Source organism: Aquila chrysaetos, chromosome 20 (assembly GCF_900496995.4).
Source record: "Aquila chrysaetos chrysaetos chromosome 20, bAquChr1.4, whole genome shotgun sequence".
NCBI lineage: Eukaryota > Metazoa > Chordata > Aves > Accipitriformes > Accipitridae > Aquila > Aquila chrysaetos.
The window spans coordinates 6,190,630-6,218,130 of record NC_044023.1 but is presented as its reverse complement, the minus strand read 5'-3'; the positions used below and the strand labels follow the sequence as shown (position 1 = coordinate 6,218,130).

At 49.5% G+C, this 27,501-nt stretch overlaps 1 protein-coding gene across 3 annotated transcripts in view; it reads right to left on the bottom strand.

The window, feature by feature from the left end:
- The window catches only part of CACNA2D2 (calcium voltage-gated channel auxiliary subunit alpha2delta 2), a 227,823-nt gene that overhangs the window by 137,949 nt on the left and 62,373 nt on the right, over window positions 1-27,501 (bottom strand). For all 3 annotated transcript variants that reach the window (XM_029996133.2, XM_029996134.2, XM_029996135.2), the window contains one exon: window positions 2,790-2,906. In XM_029996133.2, coding sequence (XP_029851993.1) covers window positions 2,790-2,906 — 117 coding nt within the window. The remainder of the gene's footprint in view (window positions 1-2,789; window positions 2,907-27,501) is intronic.

Below are 27,501 nucleotides of genomic sequence, written 5' to 3'. Positions count from 1 at the left end.
GCCAGACAGCTGAGTTTGGTTTCCTTGTGCTTGACTTCGGCTTTTTAGAAATGCAACACGCAAGGTAAGAAACTATGTATTATTAATAAATGCTCTACACACAGTTTACCTTTAATAAAGACACATTAATATTTTCACTTAGAAACAGAGGAAAACAGGCTCTTTGATGACTGGACTGAATCACCACCTAATCAGCATGGCACTCTTGAACTGTGCACCCATCGTGTGTGCCCAAAGGCTAGCTAGCACCTTCCTACAAAGGCCCACCAAAACACAGGCAATATCCCTTCTTTCTCCTGGCGCAAAGGAGACGGGGATTCATCTTTTCAGTAGAGTGAGCACACGAGTGACGTAGCAATTCATACATCAAGGAGAGGCTCCATTTCTCCCTCCTCACCTGCCCTCGCTGATACATGGAGTCCCACCTGACTCAGATGCTGAAAAATATATTTCAAGAAGTCATCGTCACTCTCGTGAGTCATGAGACAAGGGGAGGAAATGACTCCAGGAGAGATGATTCAACTAAGGGGAGAGTTGAGACAGAAGAAAACACGGGCTGGAGAGTGGAAGAAGCTGTGGGAGCCCCACTGCTTCGAAGGAGTTTATCACAACATGGAAGAAAGTCAGAAGATCCAATTTCTGCTCCTCCCATCAACTTCTCCACTTCCAGATTTTGTTGTCAGTACCACCAATCCAAGACATCAAGAATTTACATGCAAGCTAGATGTAAGAGACTGCTCCACCCGGCAACTCCACTCTGAAGGAGTCCCCTTGAAAGGACTAATTCAGGCCAATGGATCATTGTTTCCACTACAGCAAAACAGCACCAAGAGCTCATTATCTAACCAGCACTGCCAGAATCACTCCTCTGTGTCAGGTCCAGCATCAAGCGAGCCCTTAACAGCATACCAACAAGTCCTGCCCAAAAACCCAACAAAAAGGAACTCAAACTGGAAGATGAACAACTTCATTTGTACCACAGGCACAGTCCCACCCTCGACCTAGCACCAGAAGATGCACAAACTCTTTGTAAGTCTGTGTGAGTCAGAGCAAAGGTTAGGAAAAACCACAGCAACCGATCAGCTGAAATTCAAATGACACAGTGGAAACCACCTAGCACGGTCTTGCTGTGTAACTCAGTGTTATTACCCTGACCATCCCACAGGAGCCATACATTGTCCAGGTGTGCACAAGTTCGCAACTAACTTCTCTCACCCATGTCTTTCTCCAGCATCTATAGGTGGTGCACATCTCTGGAACATTTAATAGATGATATAAGCTGAAGCATGCACACAAACTATATGAACACAGGGATGCAAGCACACGTTAAGAAAAGAACTGGTCTCCCTGGTCTTCACTTCCACAAACCCAAATGCAATGCTGACAATGCCCACCTACTTAGTTCCACTTCAGCTCCTTCCATTCAAGCTAAAACACTTGGTGTGAGTCCCAGGTAGGACTAATCTTTACCTCCCAAAGTCAAGAACTGAACATACAACAATCTTCTTCACCCAAATCCCTACAGTTACCATCTTTGTCAATCACTGTGGACAACCCCATACCATCCGGACACTCAGGTCAGCCTTTGACCACCCTTGACTCAGATCCTATCAGGTCTTGAGACTCCGCTGGCCTACATGGGTGTCTTGTGATTCCTTCTGCGTACCTTCTCTGAGCTGCTACTTCTTACCCAGCCGTGGAGATAGGTCACTTCCAAACCCTCACTGCTTTAGTTACACTCAGTTATTGCAACACCCCTTCCCTCACCATGGCACTTCTTCCTGTGCTCCCATTCCTGCTTATCAGGTTGAAGGGTGACCAAGTCTTTTTGGCTACACTCCCTATATAGACACAACAGCTACGCTACCTGCTCTGAGCCTTCCCCTTGTCTATCGCCCCACAGAAGCCCTTCCAGTTAATCAAGCTACAAGCCATATCCAGTTGGCCATACTGCCAGACGTCCATTGCACAACTTCGTGCTGCTCGCTACAATCAGGTATTTGAAAGGACACTACAGCTCCTGGGAGTGAAGCTCTTACATGGCTCCCATACCCCTCTGCAGCAAAGAGGATATCTCCGTCTCTCCAGGAAGGCAATTACTTGTCTCTTCCCCAGTAGCAGAGAACGCTGTAGCAGAGCACGGCCCCACTGCCGCTTCGTTACAGCCACCACCAGGTTTTACCGAGCCAGCACCATGAGCATGTCACATTGCTCCACTACAGATAAAATGAATTCATTTTAAAAGGAGTGTTACAAAATAGGACGATAGATTGGAAATGTAGGCAGGAACCCACGAGGGCAACTCGCACACACAGTCAATCACAGGATTCAAGTACAAGGCACTGGCATAAACATTTCAGTGCATCCTCTCAAACAGGAGAAACCCCACTTGTCTGTAACACTTCCATGAGCTATTGCAGGGACAATGCTACCTTTGCTTCCTCTCACCACACCCCCAGTTAAATGACTAGGTCAGATTTGCTGCCAGGCTTTTGCTGTCACTTGTATTCTTGTGGCAGCACCTTCAGGTGTTCATATGATGGTGGGAGAAGATAAAAAAGAGATACTTATCACATCGCATTATCACATGATACTTCCTCGCCTCACACCCCAGATGCATAGATTAATATGAAGTACAACTGCAGGAGGCAGGATGCAGTGCCCAGAAAAGGCCACACAACCATAGAAATTACTTTGAAGCTGAAATCGTAATGCTACACCAGCATCAACCCTCTTCTTTAAACTGAACATATCCGTCAAAGGATCGGCACGCAGGCCTATCGCCTTACCTTTAAAGCACGGACTTTCTTGGCCAAGAGGCTCTCAATGTCCCCTGCGACTTTCTCCACCAATTTCCTGGGCACGTTCTCCTTGACTTCAAACAGGTTTCTATTCTCATTGTAGATCTAAGAAGGGAAACAAGAGAAAGACAGACAGTCAATATTAGAGAGAAGTACAGCAGTCTTCCCACAGAAAAGCTGATCCCCTAACACAGAAGAATTTTAGCAACATGGATTAGGTAACAATATAAGCTTTGGAAATGAGGGGAACAAGGGAAGAAAGGCTTTGCAACCAGAAAAAAAAAATAACGCATTCAACCTGCTGCCCACACACCACTGGCTTTATAGCTGCCTTCCTTCATGCCTGCAGGCTATGAGCATCCCCCCTTTCGCTCAAAAGCGGAGCTGCCCACCTCCCCGCCTCTGTTGAGCCAAACCAGCAGCACAGGCAGAGCCACCACGCTGCCTTCTGTGCTCTCCCTCACCCAAACGCACCCCTAAATCCCACTGACCGCTCACACACCCCCTCCGCAATGCCACTTGCTGGATTTTGCAAGCGTAAGCCCAAATCCCTGCCTGCCCCCAGCGCCCTGTGCACCGCCCGCAGGGTTCGTTAGGTGCGGAGCCTGGCAGCACGGGCACAGGCAGGGCAGCCCCGGGCAGAGGCAGCAGTGGGTACCAGGAATGGGTGCAAGGGGATCACGTAAAGTAGGATAAAACTTCATCTCTAAGCAAGCCATAGTAATGTGGCACCCTCAGGAAATCAGGATTTCTGCAACCAGTCCAGAACTTGGCCAGGATGCAGTGGGGCTGGTGGGGAGAGGCACCAATCTATACTGGGATTATCCTGAAGGCCAGATGCAATTACCTGGATTTGAATGTTTGCACCCAAAGTGTGCAGGTGTGACCTGTGGGCCTGCCCTCCTAAGCCACATCACACAACTGCAGAGGACAACGCCAGCCCCAAGGGAAGTGCTGTTGGCATCAGCACCACCCCAACAAGAACGGCTCAGTCCCAGCACAAGACTTCACAACCACCAACCCCTCAGTCACCTCCTCAGATCATTTTCCGATTTGTTAACTCGGCATGTCTGCCAACTCATGTGCAACCAACACAGGGTAAAAGAGAAGAGCTTTTTACAATCATCTGAGATTGGGGGGGGGGGGGGGGGGGGGGGGGGGGGGGGGGAGGAATCCTCATGCCTTATCTTTTCTTAAGAAAGATACATGAAGAAAACCACACAGCAAGCAGGATTCTGCTTCTCTGAATCCTTGGGCTACTTGCAAATACCTGCAATTCCAGACATGAAGACATCCGGCAGCAGAAAACCCTCCAAGGAGAGCTGGACCTCCCCAAGGAGGTAGCCGACTCTATGCTTAACTGTAATTTCCATGCTAAGCATGTCTGGCACCTACCCGAGCTTGCATGATCCTTGGGAGCTGAATCATTGCTTCCCACGGGACAAAAAACCCTCTTTGCTGGAGCTGGAGCTTCATTAGAAGTGAAATACTCTGCCTGTAACTGCTGGTTTGTTGCAGACCTGACCATTACGACAGAGGAAGAGATCAGGTGGTGCAGAAACCAATTCCCACAAAACATCTGCCTGCCTCTGCCCTGGGTCTTGGGGCAGCACCCAAACACAAACAGTAAACAACCAGCTTGCACAAGACAAACACGTACCTCAGAACCCCCCACATTTCGCTCGTGCTGGAAGCACGAAGGCAGGACTAAGGAGGCTTGGCTAGAGACACCAACACAACTGTTTCTCTTCATGGAGCCAGCGAAAATAAAGGTACGGGCAGGCAGGTGCTCAGGATCTGGCCAGCAGCACATCACACAGCTCAAGAACAGGATGAGACCCTCCTGATATGTTGGGAGACTACTCCACCCTTTTTCTTTTCCAGATGTTAATGAGCCGGAGCAGGAAGCAACTCTGCTTGCTGAAAGGCAGCTGGCAATGAATTCAAGAGCCTGAGCAGACACCCCCCCCCCTTTCCTTTCATGGTTAAACAAAGCGGTTTCTGAGGTTGAAGCCGCAGGAGAACGCTCAGAGACTAAGCAAAAGGCTGCTCTCTTGGCTTTGCACGGTCCCTCCAGACCTACGGGGTTAATCTTCAGGCTTCAACTTTCCTTTCTGCAGCTCTTGCTGGGGTCCCTGCTCTGCCTGAGCTCTTCCTTTCTTCCATGCCACTAGGAAATTCCCAACAGCAGGCCTCTCCCAGCAGCCTTGTGTCCACATACACCATTACTCCATCCTAGCTCTACTCCAAGCAACTGTTTTGGTGTTTTTTTTTGTTTTGGGTTCCCCCCCCTGCCCAAAGCCCCAAGGGATTCAGGTAACCTGCCCTGGCTGCCAGGATGGTAACGCATCCCGCCTCTGTCAGTGGGGTGGCGCACAAAAGGCTCAGACTTGCTCGTTTCTGGAGAAAACAGCATTTATGTGAATTTTCCTGGTTACTGACCTGCAAGAGCACAGCCCATGAGCCAAGAGCAGAGACGCAGCAAGCCAAACATCTGTGATCCTTGTCCGACTCCTCAGTCCCTAAGAAACACACGGAGCATGGCTCCCGCACCGTCCCCGAGGTTCTGCTCTCGCAGGCTCCAGACCTGCCAGTCTTCAAGGAAGTGTAACTCCAAGCATTAAGTTTTCAGCCAACCTGATTCCAAGGGCTTCACCCAAATCATTTTGGTCCCCAAACCACCCATACTTCACATCAATTTGGCAACTCCTGTCTTATTATAGGTGGTCATTATGTGAGCACGGTGACTCCAGAGAGGATGCTTTAGTAAGAGAACACATTTCAGAGGCATCCTCAGACTCCAGCAGAAATGATTTCTAGGTGTTCTTCACATCAGAGCTCCATCACACCCCGAGCTTCAGACCGAAAAGCGTGTATTGCCAATAGCAAAACATCCTGCGCTAGAGAAAAATGCCCCACATCAGCACAGAAAGGGTTAAAGCAAGGAAAGCTCGACACAAAGCAATATTCTCTCATGCTCTTTTTTTCCCTTTGGTAAGTAACAGCATAACAAAATAATGCATTTGGAAGACGCGCACTACCTCCAGCTGAGCAGCGGCAATTAGGAAAGCAAAGAGGAGCAATCTTCAAGGAGAAAGCTTTGGGTAAGGAGGGCGTCCTGACATTAGTATTTTCCTATTACGAAACATAAAATTGGCTCCTCTTGGTTACGGACAGAAACAGTGCCTGTCCACAAGGGAAGAAAAAACAGGAAAAGAAACCAGGAGATGTTCCTCCAGCCCTCTCTGCAGCTGCAGAGCTCTGCAGTCTTCTTGGCTGAACAGTTCATCAGCATTAATTAGAACAATTCAACATGAATTAACAGTGACCATACGTGCACAAGAACGTACCAGACAGGCAGGGGAATAAATGGTAGTGCTCCAGGCAATTAAGATAGCTTCTCGCTCTCCATCGTAGCACTTTGCTTTGGGTTGTTCAGAACTTGGCCAGGTTTTACTTATCTAAGGTGACATTTCCCATATTGGGTTTTTCCTTGAGCGGAATCGAAGAGAGGATTTTCTGGCCAAAGACATCCCAAACGTTCCTCAGTGATGGCAAAAGCCCTTAGTTTTGTCCAGATTAGAAAGCCATTCTCATTGAAATTCTCCTGTGATCTGGTGCTCTGGGACCTGGGTTTGAAATTTGTAACAGCAGTGACCTTGGAGTCAAGAAACAGCTGCTTCTGATTCCATGTAGGTACACTCACACACAGCCGTACCGGCACCCTCGGGGAGAAGGGGGGTGCAGGTTGCATGCTCTTGGTAGACTGGGTTTTACTTTGCAATCCCTTCGTGAACACACCCCATCCCCTCGCAGTCTGCATGTACCCCCAACAGGCAGGGCAAGTGGGTGGCAATGCAGGAACGTGAGAGCAAAGCCCAGTCCTGCAATGCTGCAGCCATGCTGAAAACAGAAGTAATGCCCCTGCATTAGCCCTGCTCAATGTGGTTGGCAAACTTGAAGTTACTGGACAGGAGAGGGGCTGCACAGAGCTCCTCAATTACCTATGGAGGTATTAGCCCTCAGACAGCACAGAGAAGGAAGCTGTTGTATTCAGGGGATGAAGACCAAATTATAAACTGCAAATCTCAATTAAAAAGTCTGGGAGGGGCTGAAGCTGGATGCAGTGGCCAGAAGATCCAGGCATAGCAGTTGGAAGAAGAGTCCAGCAATGGATGCTGAGAGTGAACTAGTAAGTGGCAAGAGCAGGGGGAATATTAACACAGGCAAAACAACAGAAAGTACTGAGCTGAAAAAAAAAAAAAAAAAAAAAAAAAAGGTGGCAGGTGGGGGGGGAGAAAAATCAAACAGCTCAAGACAACCTGCAACATGAAATATTTAATCCCAAATACTTCTAAGCAGCTAGAAGATGATCTAAAACAGCACAGAAGTGCTAAGTAGCCTCACTAAAAAGCAGAGCTGGTAACACAATCAATTGCCAATACACATTCACAGTAGCAACCGTGTAACCGAAGAGGCAGATCTGATATTGCCTCAGAACATCCATTCTCTAAATTCACTTGTTTGCCTTGCTCCTAATGCACAACAAATGATGCTCATCTCTGCTATTAATTCCCTCTGTGCCTACATATCCAGGGAGCTGTCAGGGTTCAGAGAAAGCATTTGCCACTCCCCAAATCCCCATGAGCGCACCCAGCACCGTGAAACTGGGCAGCCCAAGAAGGAACAGAAAAGGGTGCAGAAATACTCCCACGAGTGCAGAAATCACTACTCAGTGAGCTGCCACAAGAGGACACAGCACCTTCCCATGGGTCAAGATATCTGCTGATAAAACATGAAGGTAAGTAACAAACTCCATGGGAGCTCCCTGTATAGCACCATTAACACACGTGCCTTTGGGCACTACTAGAAAGTAAAAATTGTCCCCTCAGCCCCAGCCTTGCCGTTTCCACGGGCGCTGGCCTCCCCTGCGCAGCAGCAGGGCCAGTCTCCAGCCTCCTTGCCCAGGACGAGAGGGAGGACACTGACAGGAGGGCTAGGATGGTGGGGTACGCATGCGATCCAAACCAGATCCCTTCTTCTACCCTCTACCCCCAGCTCCATTTAACATCCCCCAAGAAGCAGCCCTTCCCCAAAATCATGCTATTGGAGGGGCAGCACTCTGCTATGCTCGCACAGCATCACCTCCATGCCAAGACTCCACCTTAAAAACAACAACAAGAAAAACCAAGAAGCTGAACCCTAACATGGCGGCTGGTAACCCCAGCAGCTCTCAGCCCCACTGGGCCAGGACACAGGCCATACCCACAGCTCAACCCTCAGCTGGGGTTTGCTCGTGGCCAAGCCCTGCAGCCCCGCAGGGAGAGGCTGCGGCACTCCGGCTCCTGCTGCAAAAGGTAACAGTCATCTTCCAGAAATTGTTTTGTGTTTTTTTTTTTTTTCCCCTGTATGAATCCAATACACCTGGTTTGGACAGCTGCAGTCCAAACACCAGCGTTTAATCACAGTGCAAACCTGCCTTGTTTGCAAAAGAGCAAAGTACTACGTGCAGCAACAGAGCGGGCTGCCTTCCTGCTCCCAGAGCATCGCACCTCAAAGTAGGGGAGCTCCAGGTGAGGGAGGCCAAAGACCAAACCGCACCTCTACAGGCATGATAGCCATGCACACCTGAGAGAAGCCCTCATGCCCCAGAGATGGGACTGTGCCATGTCATGCCTTACAAAGGCCACACACCAGGAAAATAAAAGGTTTTTCCCATCTGGCATTATTATGGGGGCTAGGAAAGGCCTCTGTTCAGGGGGATACTTCAAGCTCCCGCAGCCAGACCCATGCTGATCAGGTTTGTACAGTGCCCCAGATATGGTCTCTGCAAAGAGAATTAGTTGGTACAACAAATATTGCAGCAGGATGCCTGCCCTTAGAGGAGCCGCTTGCTCAGATGCCCATCTAGTGCTCCTGGAGCTTCAGGATCTGTTGGGACTCCACCAGACAAGCAGCAGTCTGGCCCATTTTGAGGCTCATCTCACCTACGGTGGGGTCCTGCCATTTCCCCACGGCTCAGGGCATCACTGAAGAGGAAGAGGGGGAACCCTCAAGCAGACTTGCTCATGCCTTGGGTACACAGAGCAGACCCCTCTGACGAATAGGGAGCCTAGAGAAGAATTGCCCAGTAACTTAAATGACCGGCAAGAGCACTGTGAGATGGTCCAGGCTGAGCAATGAGCACTGTGGCTGGGTAACAGGGAGGAAAAGGAGCGCTAAACCCCAGAGATCCTGCTGGAAGATGGAGGCTGCTCAGGGCCACGGGCAGAGAGCAGAGACAGCACGATTCCCATCTCGCCCCTTGTCCCTGCTGCACCTACTGTTGTTAAATTTCATCGTCTGGTGCTTATAGTTCTTGCAATGATGGTAATCATCATGGTGTCTATATTACATTAGGAGGATGTCAGCCTCGGCGCAGCGTCAGGGATAATCAAGCAGGCAGTGATAAGAGCGATACCGGCCTCGCTGACAGCCCGCCAGGACAATTGGTGCTGCCTGTACTACATTGTACGGAGCAGATCACACACCACTGCAGGGACGAGGGGGATGGGGACTGGCAGAGGGCACGGCGATGGCCTTCTGGTAAAGCGGCCATTAGCCAGGAAGGTGCTAGACCTCGGTTTTCCTTGTCGAGGAGTCGGGAGTGGGGAAGGCAGCTGCAGGTGAGCAGCGGTGCCACAGTCCAGCGAGGGATTTGCAAATCTACCCCACGCCAACTCCCAGAGCCGGTACCGCGGAGGCCACCAGCCCTGAGCACGCGGTTCTGTGAGCACAGCCCCGAGCCCAGACACCCACCGTGCCGTCCCCTCGGGAGCAGCGCGGCAGCCGGCTCCCGCGGAGGCTGACCTACCCCTTGCCGCGACCTCTGGCTCGTCCGCAGCGACAGCCACTACTCCCGCATCCTGCGGATGTGCTCGAGCGCACACAGGAGGCAAACAGCTTGACATTTACTAACCCCATCTCCCTCTCTCCTCGCACAGTGCTGCTTCCCTGCTGCGCTCCTTCCTTCCACCTACCTAATAAAAAGCAAGCACCCTCTACGCAGCTCTCCACAGATCTCCTGCAGAAGCGGGACAGGGAAACACGCAGTTTAGCTGCTCCTCAGGGACGGTCAGCTATAATTGAAGCAAATAAACCATAGAACTAAGGTCTCCATCCTTCACTGAAGAGCCTGCTAAAAGACAGCAGCACCACAAAGGACATCGGGGACAAAAGGGAAGGCAGCCCACTCCACTATGGGTGCGGTGGCAGCCGCTCCAGTACTCCCTGTCCCCTGCCCTGTCTCGCACCAGCACCCGTGTCTCCCATCCTCTGCAGCACTGGCTGGACTTCTGCTCGCTCAACCCAGGATCACGAGCTTCTACGGCTGAGACTTCAGGCCTGCCAGCCCTGAAGCAGACCTGAGACTGCTACGCATAATTTAGCAACTAGACAGGGATAAAGGGCTATGCACAGTTAGCCCGGATTATGGAAAACCTCTCCTGGCCTGGAAAGCTGCTTTTAGTCTTCAGCAACCCAAACCCTTGTTCGGGGAGCTCTCAGAGCAACAGACCCAGCCTGGGTGTCTGCAGAGACTGAATCTTCTGCAAGGTCATTCAGTACCACACAACTTCAAACTCAGTCTTCTCCTTTCAGATAAAGTGCCATAAAAAGAAACCATCACATAGTTGAAAACGTAAGGTCTCAACCAGGGTGGGAGCTCTGCCCAGGCACTCCTCTGCACACTCACAGCCACCTGCATGGCGTGGGTCTTGCTGCCAGGTCAGGGCGCGAGCCGACCAGAGCCTGCTATGCTGATGTACGAGAGGGAGAGAACAGCTACAGCATCTCGGACAAATACCCAAATGCATTCAGATATCACATGTTTGCTAAAAATATACACCTGTACAGTAAAACAGAAACAAAACAAAAAAACCAATCTGATCCTTGACTCTGGCTGCTCTCTTGGTTATATGGGACATAACAAATGCTTTAGTAAAGAAAACAGTATTTTTAAAAGGTATGTCAACTGCTTTCCTTCAGGTGCTTTCCTTCAGGATATATGCAGAAGAGTTTAACCAGTTTGATTAAGTCACGTCTATACAGAACAGCTGTACTTCAGATCAGCATCATTAAAATTGCACCTAGAATAATATCCTAGGAGGTACTGCACCTAGAATACCCTAGGTGCATCCTAGGGGGGATGCTGTCACAGATAAAGATATACTATTCTGCTATATTTCAGCGTTATACTATTCCTATCAGAATCAGTGTCTCCGCACTATGGATCGTACTGGGTTTACCCCATTGTCCCTAAGGGAATGAAATTATGTTGTACCAAAGCAACGGATAGGTCAGATCAAAAGCTGCATTAATACAGTGGTGCAAATCCTTGCACGTGAAGCTCTTCCAGAAATACATGCTTGATTTATATTGGTTCAACAGAACTCAATTTCCCACTGCTTTACCTATAAGCAAGGATTAAAATAAATTTTGGAATGGATCATCAGTTTAACTGAAATAGGTTAAAGTGCTCTCTGAGGCAGACAGGCACACGCTCTGCTGAAGCACCACACTGGACCCACCAGGACAAGCGCAGGGGTCGGAGAGGAAGGGGACACCGAAGGAGGGTTCAGAGGAAGGCAATGGAGCAGGAATCCCAGGGAACAAGGGACAGTCTGTGCTGGGACTGATGGCTTCAGAGGGCACGTGGATGAGATGAACAGGAAATGACGATGAAGTTGGTTAGAGAAAGGTAAAGCAAGAAACTTCTCTACTTCTCTGCTTCTCAGATGACCCCTGGACTCTGTGTGGCTGCAGCTCTGCCTTTCCCTCAGTTGCTGGATTGTTAAAAACTTTGTTTTCCTTTATCATGCTGCTTCTTTTCCAAGGCTTAATGTTTAGGACACTGAAATTACAAAAGCTAATACAGACCCAAAATGGGATCTCACCGGACTCAGTTTCCCCAGCAGCGAGGAAGATGAGGAAGGGACCACCACTGCTATGAGAGAAGATGGAAAGCATTTCACCCAGCCTCTTTTGCTGATGCACACCAACAGGGGCGGTGCCCAGGGCAGGGCTGCTGCAGCCGAGCAAATGCTGCTCCCCCGTTCCCTGCAAGCATACCCCAAGCATGCACAGCTCCCTCGCTCGCTCTGCATCGAGCGATGCAAGACTCTAGGATCCTCAGAGACTTGACTTTAAATAAATAACCAGGCCTCTCTCCCAAAACAGCTTTATCTTCTGTGCCAGAAAAGCTGCTGCTTCTTGTAGGAAGGGCTGTGGAAAAAGGCTATGCTGTGCAGCCTCTAATACTAAAGCTACCAGACATATTTTGCAGGCTTTCCTTCTAACTACAGAAGAAAAAAGAGTAACAACTACCTCACACTGCCTTTTATTCTTACTGATGGCTACCACTGGCCAAATTCAGCTCTCAGCTGCAGTGATGCAAATTTGGGATAACTCCACTGACATGGAATTAAACTAAATCTCTTATTAGAGCTAGAGCGATTGAAATCTAGGCCAGCATAAGTCAGCACTGTCAACAGTTACCCCTACAGTTTTCTGCAGAGTAATGATCTATTTTAAAGAAACTGAACTTTTAGAAATAGCAACTTTGCAATTCTCTTGATTTACCTTCTGATGTAGGTTTTGGGGCTTTCTCTGATCTTCAGGGATTCATGTTTACAAGCTTTTCTCCTTAATCTCAAGCACTGGAAGCATCTCTGTAAATGCACAGGCTCGTTGGAAGCAAGGCTGGAAGAGACCCACTTGTCCAACCCATCCCTCTGGCTCATGCAGGATCTACCTAACCTGTGCTGTTCAAAAGCCCTGCTCTTGCCCACTGGTGGTGGAGAACCCAGGCTTCCCTGGATGATGTCTTCCACTGTTTTCCTAGCCAGCCTGCTAGAAAGACATTACCCATGCCTAATATAAAGTCCTCTCTGTTGTGGCACAGGCTCATACAGCTTCTCCTTATATCCACAGGATATGGAGAACACATTTGTAGATAGCTTTCTTCCATGCATTTCCAGACTCATCCTTTCTCCTGCTAGTGCTTCCTGCTCCCTGAGCCACTGGGGTCCAGAAACTGAGACTTTAACAAAAATACACCACACACCTGGAGACTTTAATAAAGAGGTGACCCTCTGCAAAGTCCTATCAGCTACGTTTTCCGCTCAGTCCCACCTCCAAAGCCCCACCAGCAAGACTCAAGCGGCACCACTAAACTCTCCAGCTGGGAAACTGAGCCCCGGTTTTAGTTTTCAGCAGTCTTGGAGGGCCACAGGGGCAGCACAGATATGCACCTGCAGAGATCCCACAGGATGTCTCTTCTGAAGGCAACCTCCAGAGATCCAACATTCAATGGAGAGATTCCCCTAAAAGATTTGGAAACCTCTGCAGCATCACAGAGAACGGGGCTGGAAGGGATCCCATCAGCTCACGTAGTCCCAGCCTACTGAGATACCCCCAACGGAAGGTAGTATTGTGGATGTGTCATTCCTAACATAACTATCACAGTTATCTCATTCCTAACGTGTTCCTCTGACCTGTTCTTAAAGACATCCAGCGATGGACATTCCTGCACCTCACAAGACAAAATTCTCTGGTGCTTCACAACCCTACTTGAAAACTTTTTATGATGCCTAAACTGAAAATCCCTTTCTGCAATTTAAAAGTGTTCTTGGTGGAAAGACCCAGAATTAATGAAGAACAGGCGCTTCTGCCTCATGCTGCTGTGTGCATGTCCTACTTCAGTTTCTACTCTTGTAAGCTAAAAAGCTGACATTCATTTGTTCTTTCCCCATAAGTTAATGCTTTTCATATCCATGGGTTCAAACTACAATTATGGCGACAATTAGGAAATGCCATTGATAGATTCTTCACCAGGGTGCTATTCAAAACAGTCCCCAAAATATACAGGCATCTGTCAAAGCTGGGCACTTTTGATCAGATGCGCAAACCCAAAACTCTGGGGGGAAAATAAAATACAGCTCGGAAGTGAAGTAGGGGGAAAAATCAGAGCAAATACAGAGCCCAAGTCTTGAGCGTAACAAGGCACACATTTTTTAATGGAAGGCCAGAGAGACAGTACAAGAGTGCTCAGACAGGAACTGCAAGAGCAGATTTGAGGAATTCTGAGATCCCAGGTCCTGATTTCATTGCTGACACAGGGGCAATGAGCGGCTGCAGCCTGCCATGGAATAACAGAGCAGGAGGTAAAGGTTAGCAGTGACGTACAACAGAGAAACTGTGGCGATGGGGGGCTTCAACGGCATGCATCTGTGCTGTGTCCCACCCTTTCCTGTTCCTCCACCTTCCTCATCTTCACAACCTCCAAAACGTGATTATGCCAACGAAAAACTGCAGTCGTCAGTCAGATGTGCCTGCCTAAACCCAGCCTGCTGCTGCAGCCCCCCACTCCAGGCTATTTCTGCACAGATTTGCTAGCATGCAGCCTCCCACTGCCATGCAGGTGCAGCCGTCACATCCTAGCCCTGAAAGCCTGCTGAGGAGCCCTTCAAATTAAAGAGAAAATACAGTAGGGACCTCTTAGCAGAGCAGTAAATCACCCTCCCCCCCTGCACCAGCCTTCTTCTCAATCAGCTGCTCATTTAGCCGTGGCTGTGACAACAAGCAAGGCACAGGGCTGCCTGCCGTCATCATGGAAAGGACCACACATGGACTCCTCGGTGGGGAGCAGAGGGTAAGTGTCCCACACATCCACCCTTCACAGACCCCAGGAGGTTTCCAATATGCAGACACTCACTTGCAGGGCTGCAGACAGAAGTTGCTCCCTGCTGCATCATCTCCTGCCAACCTCGCCAAGTGCCCGGCCTCCCTCCCAAACTAGCCACTACTTGCTCGATCAGCATTTTGGGGGGGTTAGCAATGGTAAATTCTCCGTCAGCCCTGAATGGTGCAGCAGTGACTCACGGCCTTTCCCATCCTCTCCCTGGTATCAGCCAGACCAGGTCAGCTTCAGCTCTTGGAAGGGTGGTCCTCAAAACGAGAGAAGGACCAAGGCAAAGGAAAACACTCACCCTTTGCTAGATATAGCTGATCCATATGACTAGTGTAGGTGACTTACTAGGAGATGTGTTACAGGCTTGGGACTGAGAACGAAGGGTAGCCTGTTTCCTTCCCAGGCAGAGTCAGACATACAGGCTTTGCAGAAGCAGGTATACATGGAGAACAGGAACTCACAGCCCACGTGGCCGAAGAGGAGGCAGCAGGATGATCTGCAATCCTAGCATCACTCCTAGCAGCCAACAAACTCTGCCTACGTACACTGCTAAGATTGCAAGAGGGCTGTCCCAGAGATGGGGAAGAACTCGGTCCCCAGGTCCCCACTGCACCCCAGGATTAGCAGGGTACAGGGAAGCACCCACAGTGTGAAAGCCAGAGCTGGGCCAGAGGGAGCCAGCACCCCCAGAGCAGCCAGAAGTACTCACTCTGATCTACCCAAACACCACCACACAAATCCGCGCGCACACTTGCATCCCCACTTGCCTTGTCCTCTCCTCCTTCTTCAGTTCTTTCCCAAGATTTGCGGGCTCTAGTCCCTGCGGTCCCAGCCCTTTCCCCCTGCACACAGGCATGTGCTCACAAATACACCACCGAGCTCCAGACCCATCTGTTCTTACAGGAACAGCTCCCCACACAGCTCTGCCTGTGCACTTGGCTGTTGACACAAAGCACTATTTCAGCTCCACACCTGCACTCTCCCTACAACAGCGTGCGATCTTAATTAAGCTTTAGGCACAGGTGGGGAGCAATTGTCTGGCACTTACGGCTGAGAGGGGACTCGGTCTGCATTCCCCCTTGCCACACGCGCGGTACCGACCCGCCTGCGTGATCATTGGCAAATCACCTTCCCGTGTCTGCATGGTCTCGCTGACCTCCTGTTTTGAAAGAATTTATCGTTAATTTTTGCAAAGTGTTGTGGAAGCCTTAGAGGAAAGGTAGCACAGGAATGGAGAGTATTAATATTCCACCAGAAGCCTCCAGGGACCAACCAGTACATTAAAGCTACTACAAGCAGAAACAAAACCCTTGTATGGCTCAAGCCAGACCCCCAAAGCACTCACAGATTTTTTTCAGTACTTTCCATCAGCATTAGGAAGCACATATGTGGCCTGTCATTATGCATCCAGAGCAATGGCCCTGCCACTTGGATCTAAGATAACGTAACAAGGGGAGAGCAGAACCGGGGATGGATTCAGATCTACTCGGTGTAAGAAAAGGTTGCATCAGGCACCGTGTACGGTGAAGTATTAGTCTCCTGCTGTTCCAGCATAAAGTTAATCAGGGACAGAAATTAATCCCTCCTGACAGCATGTTGCCAATTTCTGATTTCATCCCCATTTGCTTGTAGCTTATCATCAAGGGAATGGGAAACTTGTAGCATGGACAAGCCTGCCACATGCCTCCTCCTTTGGTAAAGGCTCACACGCACCAGCCACGGGTTCACATACGCTCAAAGCAACACGTCCGTGCTCCGCGTGCACGCAGGTACCCTCACATTCATACAGATTCACCCACCATTACACAGGTAGAGGCAGTGAAAAGTTACACATATGCTTAAGGCAAAATATATGCCCAACCATCAGCTTTACTCCAAGACAGTGGGAGGGAGGGAGGGGAGGAAAACAAGAACAAGAAGAAAGAAATCCTCTCCCTGGAGGGACGGTGCCAGAAGAGCAAAGTGGCATTTACAAATCATAAGCATTTCCCTTCCCCACTCTCTGCTCCTTTGCCCAGAATGTTAATTAGCATTACTAAACAGCAGCGGCAAAAGCTGAAACCCGAGCACCTTCAATTGCTTTAAAGGAAACCTGGTTAGGAATTCTTTCAGATGAGACATTTAAACTCAAATGGTGAGATATCTGATGGCGATGCAGCAGGTGCTTTTTAATGCCACCTTATAACTTTCTTCCTAAAACTAGGGAGCGAGCCCTAAAAAGAAAACTATCATTTCCCAAGGCTGTAGGATTCTGCCTCATGTTCCAAATAGCAGGGTTTTATTCCGCAGCTTATTCTCCCAAGCCCAGTGGATCATGAATCAAGGCCCACAGCATGGCAGCAGCACCCTGCTCACTCCCGCGGTCTTGAAGCACGTCACTGAGCTCCAGGCTGGGCAGCCCTGAAGGCTGCTTTGCAGTGGAGTTTAGCTGATCACGTCATAGAAAAGTGGGTTTGCAATTATATTCATAAATAATAGTGCTGACTTGGTTTTGTGTCATAAATAAAACTTAGATGATTATATAGACCACATATATCTCTGTGTGTTTGGATGATCAATATACATCTTAAAGTATCACCAAACTTTAGCCACAAAAATTGTAGCAGGAAACATACTTCACAATTTGCTTCTCCTTTTAGTGCCGTTCCCTTTCCTACCATTTTTAAGTCCCCTCAACCAACTTATCAAAACGACCGTTGTCATCAGAAAAACCCTCTGCCCTGAGTGGTCGATGCCATGTTTCCAGCACACCCAGCATCATAGCTTACACAGCCAGAAGGAACCTGTAGCTGATCTGAATAACACAGGCAACAGGGCTGCTGGAATTCATTCTTGCCAAAATAAGAAATTCAACATGGACTGAAACAATTGGTCTTACGCACGTGGACAGCAGTTCTCTACCAAACCCACACACAGCTCCACATCCCAGCTAGGCGCCCAGACTCTGCTGATGGGCTTATCCTGAGGACCTGCACAAACAGTGAACATGCCATCATCTCAAAGCGGTCCCAATACAACCCCATACCAAAACCAAAATAACAGATAAGCAGTGCTGCCTGCTCTTTGAGAGCAGAGCGTGCACAGCATAGGAGCATCCTCTGCAACGCGTTGCAGGAGCATTCAGCCCCTTTACCTTAGAAACTGAAGAGCTGTTGTGAAATAAGTGCAAGAGGAACTGGGGGCGGTGGGAGCAGACTCTCAGCTGTAAAACCATTAGGAGAGCTAAAGCACGCTCCCAGCCACTTGCTGAGTTCACAGGAGAATTGCTCTCCTCTCTCCCTCCGACGGACTCAGGCTACAGATCACAGACCTCCGCGTAACTAGCCCCTGCAACCCCTCCTACCTCAGGCGATGGGCAAATCCATGGTGAAACAGGTATTTCTTACGTCTCCTGCTAGTGTGGGGTCCTGCCCTCCTTTGCCTTATTTTTCCAGGTCCTCTATCGGGCTGAGGAATTTCGCAAGTAAGTGGTTTTGCATGGGGCTTACTCAATAGGACATAATTGACTCTTGTTGCAAAGAATTAAGTGCTCTCAATAGAGATGTCCATTTTTAATGCCTTTTTTATTCTTACTAATGAATTAAGCCAAGATAACACCAAGTAGTTCCCAGATGAGACTGATTGTCAAGCCGATGAGGATTTTATCGATAGATCCCCCCCCCCCCTTTTTTTTTTATGCTCAACTGAGAAAAATCATAATAAAAAAAGATACAAGCAACCAGAAATACCTCTTCCTCCTTCAAAAAGCATGGAGTAATCTCTCCAGGAGATTCCTTTCGCAGCTATATTAGTTATTACTGCCTCTGCATGGTTTCTAGTTATGTGTGCATTTGAAGAAAAAGGGGAAAAAAACGCCCAAGTTCACAAAACTCCTTTATCTCAGCGTCAGGATGCTTCAGTGAACATTTTGAATGAAGTGACCCATAAAGTGATTAACAGTTTATTAACTTGAAGGGCAAGTCACAACACCACCACAGAAAAGCAACACACTATTTCTAGACACGCTGGGGAGTTTGTTTATGGACACTAATGTTCTCACTGTTGTGGTTTTTTTTCCTTCCCTCCTTTTTTAAATAAAGGCATGCTTCCATTTTGTCCTACTCCTCTCACCTCCCCACAAGCCCTTCTAATTCATGGACCAGTACACAAACGGGCCACAGACATTGCTTTCTAAAGATCACCCCTCTGAATTGCAGAAAGCACGTGCTCTCTATCTTGACTTGCTCCAAAAATCCCTCACATGCAGCCTGGAAACGTCAAGGGCTGTGGCTCCTATCATCTGTTAGCTAGATTTCAAATGCTTTTTCAGATCTTCCTGTGCCCTGCTACTCAAGGTCCCTCTTCTTGTCTCTGCACCTCTCTCATGGTGCAGAAAGAGGCCCATCACTCCTCAGCCCTTTCCCAAGCAGCTCCAGACTCCCAGAGGAAGGAGAACACGGTTCCTACTGGGGAGACTATCCTGGTTATGCAGGACCTCCAAGCTGCATCTCCAGTTGCAGTTCCCCACATGAGATAGGGACCTGATTTACAGAGCTGGTTTGCAGCCTATATGACTGTCTGACCAGGCTCATCTCGCTTTCTGGAGAAGGGAAGGAAGGCAGGGAACGAAGATGGCCACTGAAGCATCTTGTATGCAGAAGTTCTGCAGCAGGTAGGTAGGAAAAGGACAGGACAAGGCACGGCAGAGGAAACCACAGCTGGGAAGCTGGGCTGATCTGCTCAGGAATTCAGCACAGCCCGCACGGCTAGGCTGGACAGATGCTGGGGTTGAGCTGAGGAGTTTCGCATAGCAGATGGTCAAGGAGCTGCAATTTGCAGGTAATCTAATAATCAAGTAGTCATATCAGTGAGGATATGAGCCACGGGGTCATGAGGGGTTGGCACACTTCCCCCATTTCTGTAGAAGTCATTGGATGGTATAAAAAAAGGACATTAACTGTTTAGCTCTCAGCTACAGCCAGCAGCAGCTTCCTTCAGAAAGGAAGAAATCACTGTAGGGCACGACCAGGAGCCAAAGCTTTGCTGACACTCGCCATCACCCCAGTCTCCGCAGTCGGACCAAGACAGCATGCAATGCTACGGCCAAGGGGCTGCCACCTCCTCCCCTTCTCCTTTACCACAGCCCTGGTGCTGACACCAGCAATGGCGCAGCTCTGCAGCAACTTTGGTCAAGTCCCCAATCCAAATAAACTAACCCTCTCAAAATTTTCATTTGGGAATAAACCATATCAAACTCAGCACGTTATGCCAGCTTGAACCCCTCAGAATGACAGGGTTGACTTCTTCACCCTATGCCACTCTGCCAGATACAGGAGACCTGCAGTACCAGCAAGGGAAGAGGAGAAAGAAAAATCCCAGGACAAATCCCTCCAGTGAAAATAAAAAAAATATGTTTCTAGAAGTGATGAAATGCCAGTATTCACTCTCTACAGCCCCCAACAACAACAAAAAAACCTGTTCAGATTTTTTTTATTAACTGTCACAAAATGATGTAATGCATATAGTGTAATTATGCTTAAGTGCTTTCCATGTTAAATGTCATTTCAGTTATCACTTTTTAAATGCAATTTTTATTGAGTGCACAATAATAATTTAGCAAGTAAACAGGCAAGTTACAAGAAAAGAGTGGAAGTGCAGGGGGAGGTGGGAAAGCCTCAAGTGTGACAATGAAATGCACTGGGGTACATGGAGCTGTTGCTTCTGAAAGCTCAGAAAGAATTATAAAAAAAGCCATAAATTACAAGGTTGCAAAATGCAATAAATTACAGCCTCTACAAAAGGCAGATAATGGAAATGAGAAAGGATAGAGGGAAGGGGGAGGAATCTACATAATTTGTCACCACTGACCCCAGACATCTGCACAGCCTGCAAAGAGCACTGGAAATATTTGGGTGTTTCAGTCTCCTCACAAAAAACAGTCCTCAGAGGCCAGCGTGGGGGGTCAGTTTTAAGGATGCTTCCCCTCTATCAGCACAAACACAGGAGTTCTCCCCCAAATGTGCAGTCTTCCCTGCATCAAACATACCTTGGGGAAACCAAGTGAGCTCCAGGCAGAAGACCAACAGCCCCACGCTTTGTAGAAGCTAAAGCCCATCAGTCTGCCAAGCCAGTGGGAATGGGGTGCAAGCAAGTGCTGGCACACTCAGCAGGGAGAGGTGTGAATGCACTTAATCCAGCCATTAAACTCAGGCTTTCAAAGATATGACCCTTACTCCTCCCCCTTTCCCTTTGCAGAAAAGGTCCTGGGGGCCTTGGTGGACACCAAGTTGGCCATGAGACAGCAACGAGCCCTTACAGCAAAGAAAGCCAACGGTACCCAGATCTGCCTCAGAGCCAGCAGGTCAAGGGAGATGATCCCTCCCCTCCACTCAGCACTGGTGAGGCTTCCCCTGGAGTGCTGGGTCCAGTTCTGGGATCCCCAGTGCAAGGAAGATGCGGAACTACTGGAGAGAGTCCAGAAAAGGGCCACTAAGATGGTTAAGGGACCGGAGCATCTCATATACAAGGAAAGGCTGAGAGAGCTGGGACTGCTCAGCCTGGAAAAGATAAGGCTGAGGGAGATCTTATCAGTGTCTATAAATACCTGAAGGGAGGGTGTAAAGAAGGTGGAGCCAAGCTCTTCTCAGTGGTGCCCAGTGACAGGGCAAGAAGCAATGGACACAAAGTGAAACACAAGAGGGGCCATCAAACTGTAAGGAAACACCTGATTCCTGCCCCCTCCATGAGGGTGACCAAGTACTGGTACAGGCTGCCCAGAGAGGTTGTGGGGTCTCCCTCCGTGGAGATCTTCAAAAGGCACCTGGACGTGGTCCTGAGCGACCCACTCCGGGTGATCCTACTTGCGCAGGGGCGTTGGACCAGATGACCTCCCCAGGCCAGCCTCGACCATTCTGCAACCTGTGATTCAACCACCTTCCCAAATCCATACAATTGACACCGGCTTTAGCACATGAGGGTGAAACTTTTACTGCCGTTAAGGCTACATAGAGCTGCTGAACCAAAGATGGCAGCAAAGACAGACAACCTTCTGCAGAGCAAGCAGGAGCCGGCGGCCAGGAGACAGCCCCTTGCTATGAGAAAATACATTCACTCGAGAAACGCTCTTCAGCAGCAACACGTGCCGGCAACGCCAAAGCTGTTCAGAGGAAGACAACGAGCCACTTTTCAGAAGCGGAGGGCGAGCGCAGGCGAGATGGTGCCAGGTGCTGGGAGGCACAGCTCCCTATCGATTTCACAGCTGGCTGGGTCCCCAGGAATCAATACCCTTGGGGTTTCAGGATTTTCAAAACAAAGCCACCAACAGAAAGGAAAAACCCACTAGAGTAAAACCAACAAACAAAACGAAGGCAGCCAAGTTCTGAGAGTGGAGATGAGCAGGATCTTAATCTCTGGAAAATTAAATCAGAAGAAAATGGAACAGGCACAGATTTTGGCTGACAGAGAGAGCATCCTCCTTTCAGGAGCGTGTGTGCCAGGTTTATTTGATTAAAACTCTTCAGGATGGGGAGATATGGAGAAGGGAGCGTTTTCATTACTGAAGTGGGAGTGAGGAGGAGGAGGCAGCCTATAGTTGCCATAGGACCATTTTTAGTACTAATGGTAGCAAATAGTCCCAAGTGGATGGGAGTAAAATGATTTTACAGGTTATTATTTCATTCCCCGGGGACGGAACTTTTTTGCAGGAACTGGATGCAGGCTTCCTGGTGTCCATCTGAGCTCTGGGCTTACACTGCAAGCTCTGAAATAGTCTGGCAATTGCTTTTACTGCCTCTAGACCTCAGGGAAGAGAAATCCAGCCTCAGTGCTTTGAGGGGTTGACTGGGAGCCCAAGATGAGGTTTTACTACTGCAGTGGCAAGCCCTGGACATTCCTCAGCCAAAGCCGAAGGGCTAGGACAGGCTGGACATTGCCAATGGCGCCTCGAGGGCCTTCTTGAAATGAGTTTGGCAGGGCTCAGCTTAACTCCCAATCTGTCCACTCTTTTCTCTCTAATCCAAGTCCCACCTTCTGAATACCACCAGAAGAAATGCCTGGGCAGCATCACAAGCATCAGCTGAGGGAAGAAACCAGCTTCTCAGCCCATGCGGGCAGACAGGCAGAGGGAGTTAGAAGCCTGCCTCGCTTGTGCTCATGCCTCCATTATAGGAAGAGAGGCTAAGAAACTCAGGCAACAGAGCCAGCCATGAAAGGCAGGTCATGCCAAGGCAAGCCAGGGGGGCACAGGCAGGCGTGCACACATAGCAGAGGTGGTAGCAAGCACTGCAGCCCTGATGCCCTGCCAGCACTGGTAAACCAGGCAGCAAGCCTCCTCAAAGTGAGGGCTGAGATCTCCACGGTCCCCTCCCTCTCTCCATCGCTCCCCGAGGGGCCCTGCCTCCTGCGCTGATGTGCTCCGGCACAAGTCGCTAATCAGGGCACAGCACGAGCAGGGACTGGCAGGCGCTGGGCTCCAGCATTTTTTTCCCCAGCAGGAGCTGAGTGCTAGCTCTTCCCCTGAATTAAAAAAAAAATAAAAAACCTCTGCTTCTCAAGCTTCTCTGTTTCAGATGAACTGGGGGAAACGGCTTCAAAGGTTTCCAAAAAAATGAAGTAGAAGGTTAAAGGGAACGCAGTTTCCAAGGGAAGAACAGTTAACCCCAGGGTCTGAGTGGGCCTGCCACCCTCTCCTCTGTGCCCTGCTCCCTAGCCTCAAATTGTACTGCGGCATCATAATGACTGTCTGCCTGCTCCAGCTCCTCTGCCCGCACCAGCTCCTCCACCTGCAGGTCCCCAGTTCAGCCCCATCCCAGGAGCTCTCTGCCGCCCACATCCCTCCTCCTGCCGTGCCATGGGCACTCTGCTCTTCTTTCCCAGCTCTCCCTCGGTCCCACTTCCAGAGGAGACCAGCTAACAAGGACAGTGCTTTTAGAGCCCCCTGAGCTTAACTTCATCAGCTCTGTGATGCCAAGTGGAACAGAGTCACTGAACTTTACTAGAGACGCCCAGAGGTGCTGCCAGCCCCAGCAGCTCACACCAGCCTCTCCTGCAGACAGCCCCTCTGTTGACGCTGGCAGCCACCAAGTCAGGATGCTCCCCTGCTCACAAGTCACTGTCCCCCATGCATGGGGAAGGGGCAGAAGTAACCCACCCACCAGTGACTGCCTCGAGGCAAGCAGGAACCAAAATGCAAGCCAGGATCCTTCCAACAAGACCACTGTCTAAACCCTCTCTGGTCCCTTCAAGCCCCCACACCTCTGTGCTGTCCTTGCCTTCACCCTCATGGGCTAAGCAACACAAAACATTCTGCAATTCTTCTCACGGCAATCGATTCCAACGCTGCTGAAGATGCACTGGTTTCTCCCACATCTAATGGGCCAGGATAAAGCAAAGCCTGTCCTTATGCTCCTTTTTCTCCCACCCTGTTCTCTGCCTCCATGGCACAAAGACCTCTCTCTGCATGTTGCAAGAAGACTATAACCCTGGTAGAAAAGTCTGCTCTGCAACCCCTCAGCCTCCAATCTATATGGACAATAGCTACAAAAGCAATTTACCATCTCATTTCAGGATTCTGACAGCAGCTACAATGTGGAAATGAGGGAGGCCGGTCTCTCGTTGCAGCCCTTAAATACTTTGACTCACTTTGGTCAGGCTTACCCACCCGACATAGCTGCCAGCACCACATTGCCCTTACCCGAAGCACGCTGGTACCCACAAGGACAGGTTTCCAAGGGTTTGGTACCTGGGATAGGATTTTTACAAGGTTTCCACATGGGTGATGAATGCTAAATAAGGGCTTGGGCACAGGAAGCCAGAAAACCCATCACCTGCTCAACAACCCTAAATCTGGTCCCTACCTCTTCACGCCTCCAACCGTGACTCATTCCCACAGTGCTACACCAGCTAGAATCGGTGGCCTTTTGGTCTTCTTGGTCACCCCTTGGAGCTGCTAATTCCCCGTCCCATCTCTTTCCTTTCCTGCCCTTGTCCAGCTCTCCCTGAAACATCAAGGAGACAGAATCATCCTACCAGCTCTTGATTTTGGGAGACAGTGAGTGATGGCCCAAAAGCAATCAAAATGGAGGGCACAGAGCAGGAAAGCAGGAGAGTTGGAGTCAGGCTAAATAAGGGGTACACTCCTCCAAACAGCCCCTTCTGGGACAGGCTGCCCCCCAGCAGTGGCTGTCCCCTCTTAGCGTTTTGGAAACAGGGGGTATAGATTAGGGCTGCTGAATGTCCCCATGAAAGTGAGTGAAAATCAACGATGTGCCATTCGAACCCTTGAGATAATCCTATCTAATCAAACAGACCCAGAGAAAACAGCATCTTACGGGCCATAAAACACCAGAGACTTATTCCCCTCATAAATACTGAACTGACACCACCACTGCAACAGCCCCTTTGGCTCTTCCTTCCTCCTCTCCCATCCTTCCACTTGAACGCTCGGCTGCTGACAGCTCCTAATGACTTGGACTCCGATGCGGTCCCTGACTGCCTAATCAGGGTTACATTAATGAAGCGGTTATCTCATCCAGCCTGATCCCAAAACATCCTCAGCAGAGCAGCGCCCGTGCCCAGCATACCAGGGAAATGGGTACTTTCGGCAGCAGCCCTCGGCTGGTGGGGTCCAACTCCATAGCGCGAAACAAGCCTCAGGCAGCCCCAGGGAAATCGTGGCTCTGCTCAAGCCCGCAGCAGAGCAGCTGATGTTTCATTCTCATTTCAACCTTCAGGGTCATAACAGTGCCCTGTACCCTGTCCCTACCCCTTCTCCCACCAAACCTTCCTCTCCAAGGGCTATCAGGAGTTACCCCAGGCACACGACCACAACAAGGCAGTCTTCTCACACCTTCTAGTTTAGTGTGAGGACAAAGCACACACGAGCCTTGTGAACACGATGAGCATCAGATGGAGCTTTAGCTGGACCCCTCATAGAACAGAATATTTGGCACTACTCTGATATTGGGTCTTTAATTGCTGTCTCAATTATTGCCTTAAAACTGTGTGCTGAGGTAACTCCTAGCAAGCCCTGAATGCTTGGCAATGCACACCCAAGGGCAACCAGTGACATGCACGTGTCACAGCCAAATGATGTTCTGACAGGAGAGGTGGCCTGACACTTCCCTGGCTGCTGCCATCCAACTGGTCACCTGCCAGTACCTGCAACACAGATGTTGCAAATACAACTGGAAGCTGCTGAGTTCCAGGACATTTCAGCAGACAAGCTTACCAAGGAAGGTGACACGTCCTAAAGACGAAGGAAACACTGATGGTCCTCCCACCCATGAATGGAGAAGTTCCTCACCAGAGACTTGACAGCTCAGGTGAAGAGGGCTACCTCAGGAGCTGCCTGAAAGCAATCCTTCCCCTATTTTGCACAAGGAGATGGCTACTGGTGGGACTGTACCTATGCAGACTCCTCTGGAACACTACCCTGCCTGGAATAGCCCTTCTGTAGGGTTTAGTTTTGTTCCCTGGCTTCGCCAGTTTTGGCTTCCAAATTCCCAGGAGCCTCCCAGTGTGCCCAGTCTTTCCCATGAGGAAAGCTCTACATACTAAGAGAAATCCATCTGCTTCCTGGAAAAGCAGGATGCAGCATACAGCTAGGAGAAGTTTTTGGGACCTTTTCCCTCCTACTGCTCCTGCAGGGTAATGGAGTTTACCACCGCTCCCCCAGCACTGCAAGCCTCCCTGGCACCCCTTGTGCCTCAGGGGGCTCCAGCAGAACCCTTTCTCAATCTTCCCTCCCCTCAAACAGGGCAAGAAGGGTGGGAATAGCAAAGCCAAGGGGAAAAACAAAACAGCAAAGCACTGTATAATCTGCATATTTCACCATTTGGCAGAGGGGATTTTTTAATCATTTAATAGTTTTAATCCTTTATCAGATGCTCATCTAAGAGGATTTTGCTGCACATACAAGATTTGGTACAAATTCATTTGCAGTAAATATACTCATTTAGCAAGTTTATTTCCCGCCTGGGCACTGAGTGGGACAAGTTGGCTGCTACTTGACAAAGGTGGCAAGACCTTGCTGGAACTCCTCTGTGCTTTATTTCTCCTGATTTTTGCAAGCCAGCACCTCAGCTACTGGAGAAAAATTACATTGGTCATCCTCGCAGCTTAAGGTCCCGCAGATAGCGGGAGACACCTTCAAACAGCACCCAGTCCTACATCCCAGCCACGAGTGATGTGCGGATGCTCACCCTGCCCTACTGACTCCGTACTGCTGGAGACTTGCCGACTCCTACAGCGGTAACTAAAAGGGACCACAGCACAGGCTACAGCACTGCCCCACCACCATCCATACTGGTGCCAACAGTCGTGGCCCAGAATCCCCAACATATTTTCGCAGAGACACAGTCCAGGTGAGATTACTTTGTTTTGGGGAGGAGAGGTCAACCACAAGGACATGAGCCAGGCCATGCCACTTGTCTTCAGAGCCAGAGAATGGGCACTGGTTTATTTTACTTATTAGGACAGATATAATATCTAATGAAAAAACACAGGTTTGAGGCAGCAGAGAAGGCAGGCTGACAGAGTAAGGCTGCTGCAACTCTAAAGAGTTAGGCTGCAACTCAGGGTAGCTGGATTTTGTTCCATCCTACTGCATTACTGACTTAACCACCTCCTCTTGTGCCACGTGGCTGATGGTCTGTCGAGGCCAGCTCAGCAGAGCCCTGCTCACAGTGCCAGGCGACTGCAACATGTGTTGTGAAGGGCTGCAATATTTCATTGCATCTGCAAGGGACATGCAAGAACACAGCAGAGACATGGCTGCTCCACCAGAGTCCCTCTAGCTGGCCTCTCGTGGGATAAAAGTTGTCCCCTCTCCCATGACATAGAGCCCGTACATGGAAGTGAGGATTTGCACACACACAGAAAAAAAAAATAATCCTTTAGTCCATGGATTTGGGCCTGTCTGTACGACCAAGGCTGCATCAGACATGTGCTCCAGCAGGCTGTACTTAGCAGAAAAGCATCAAACCTATGGCCTCA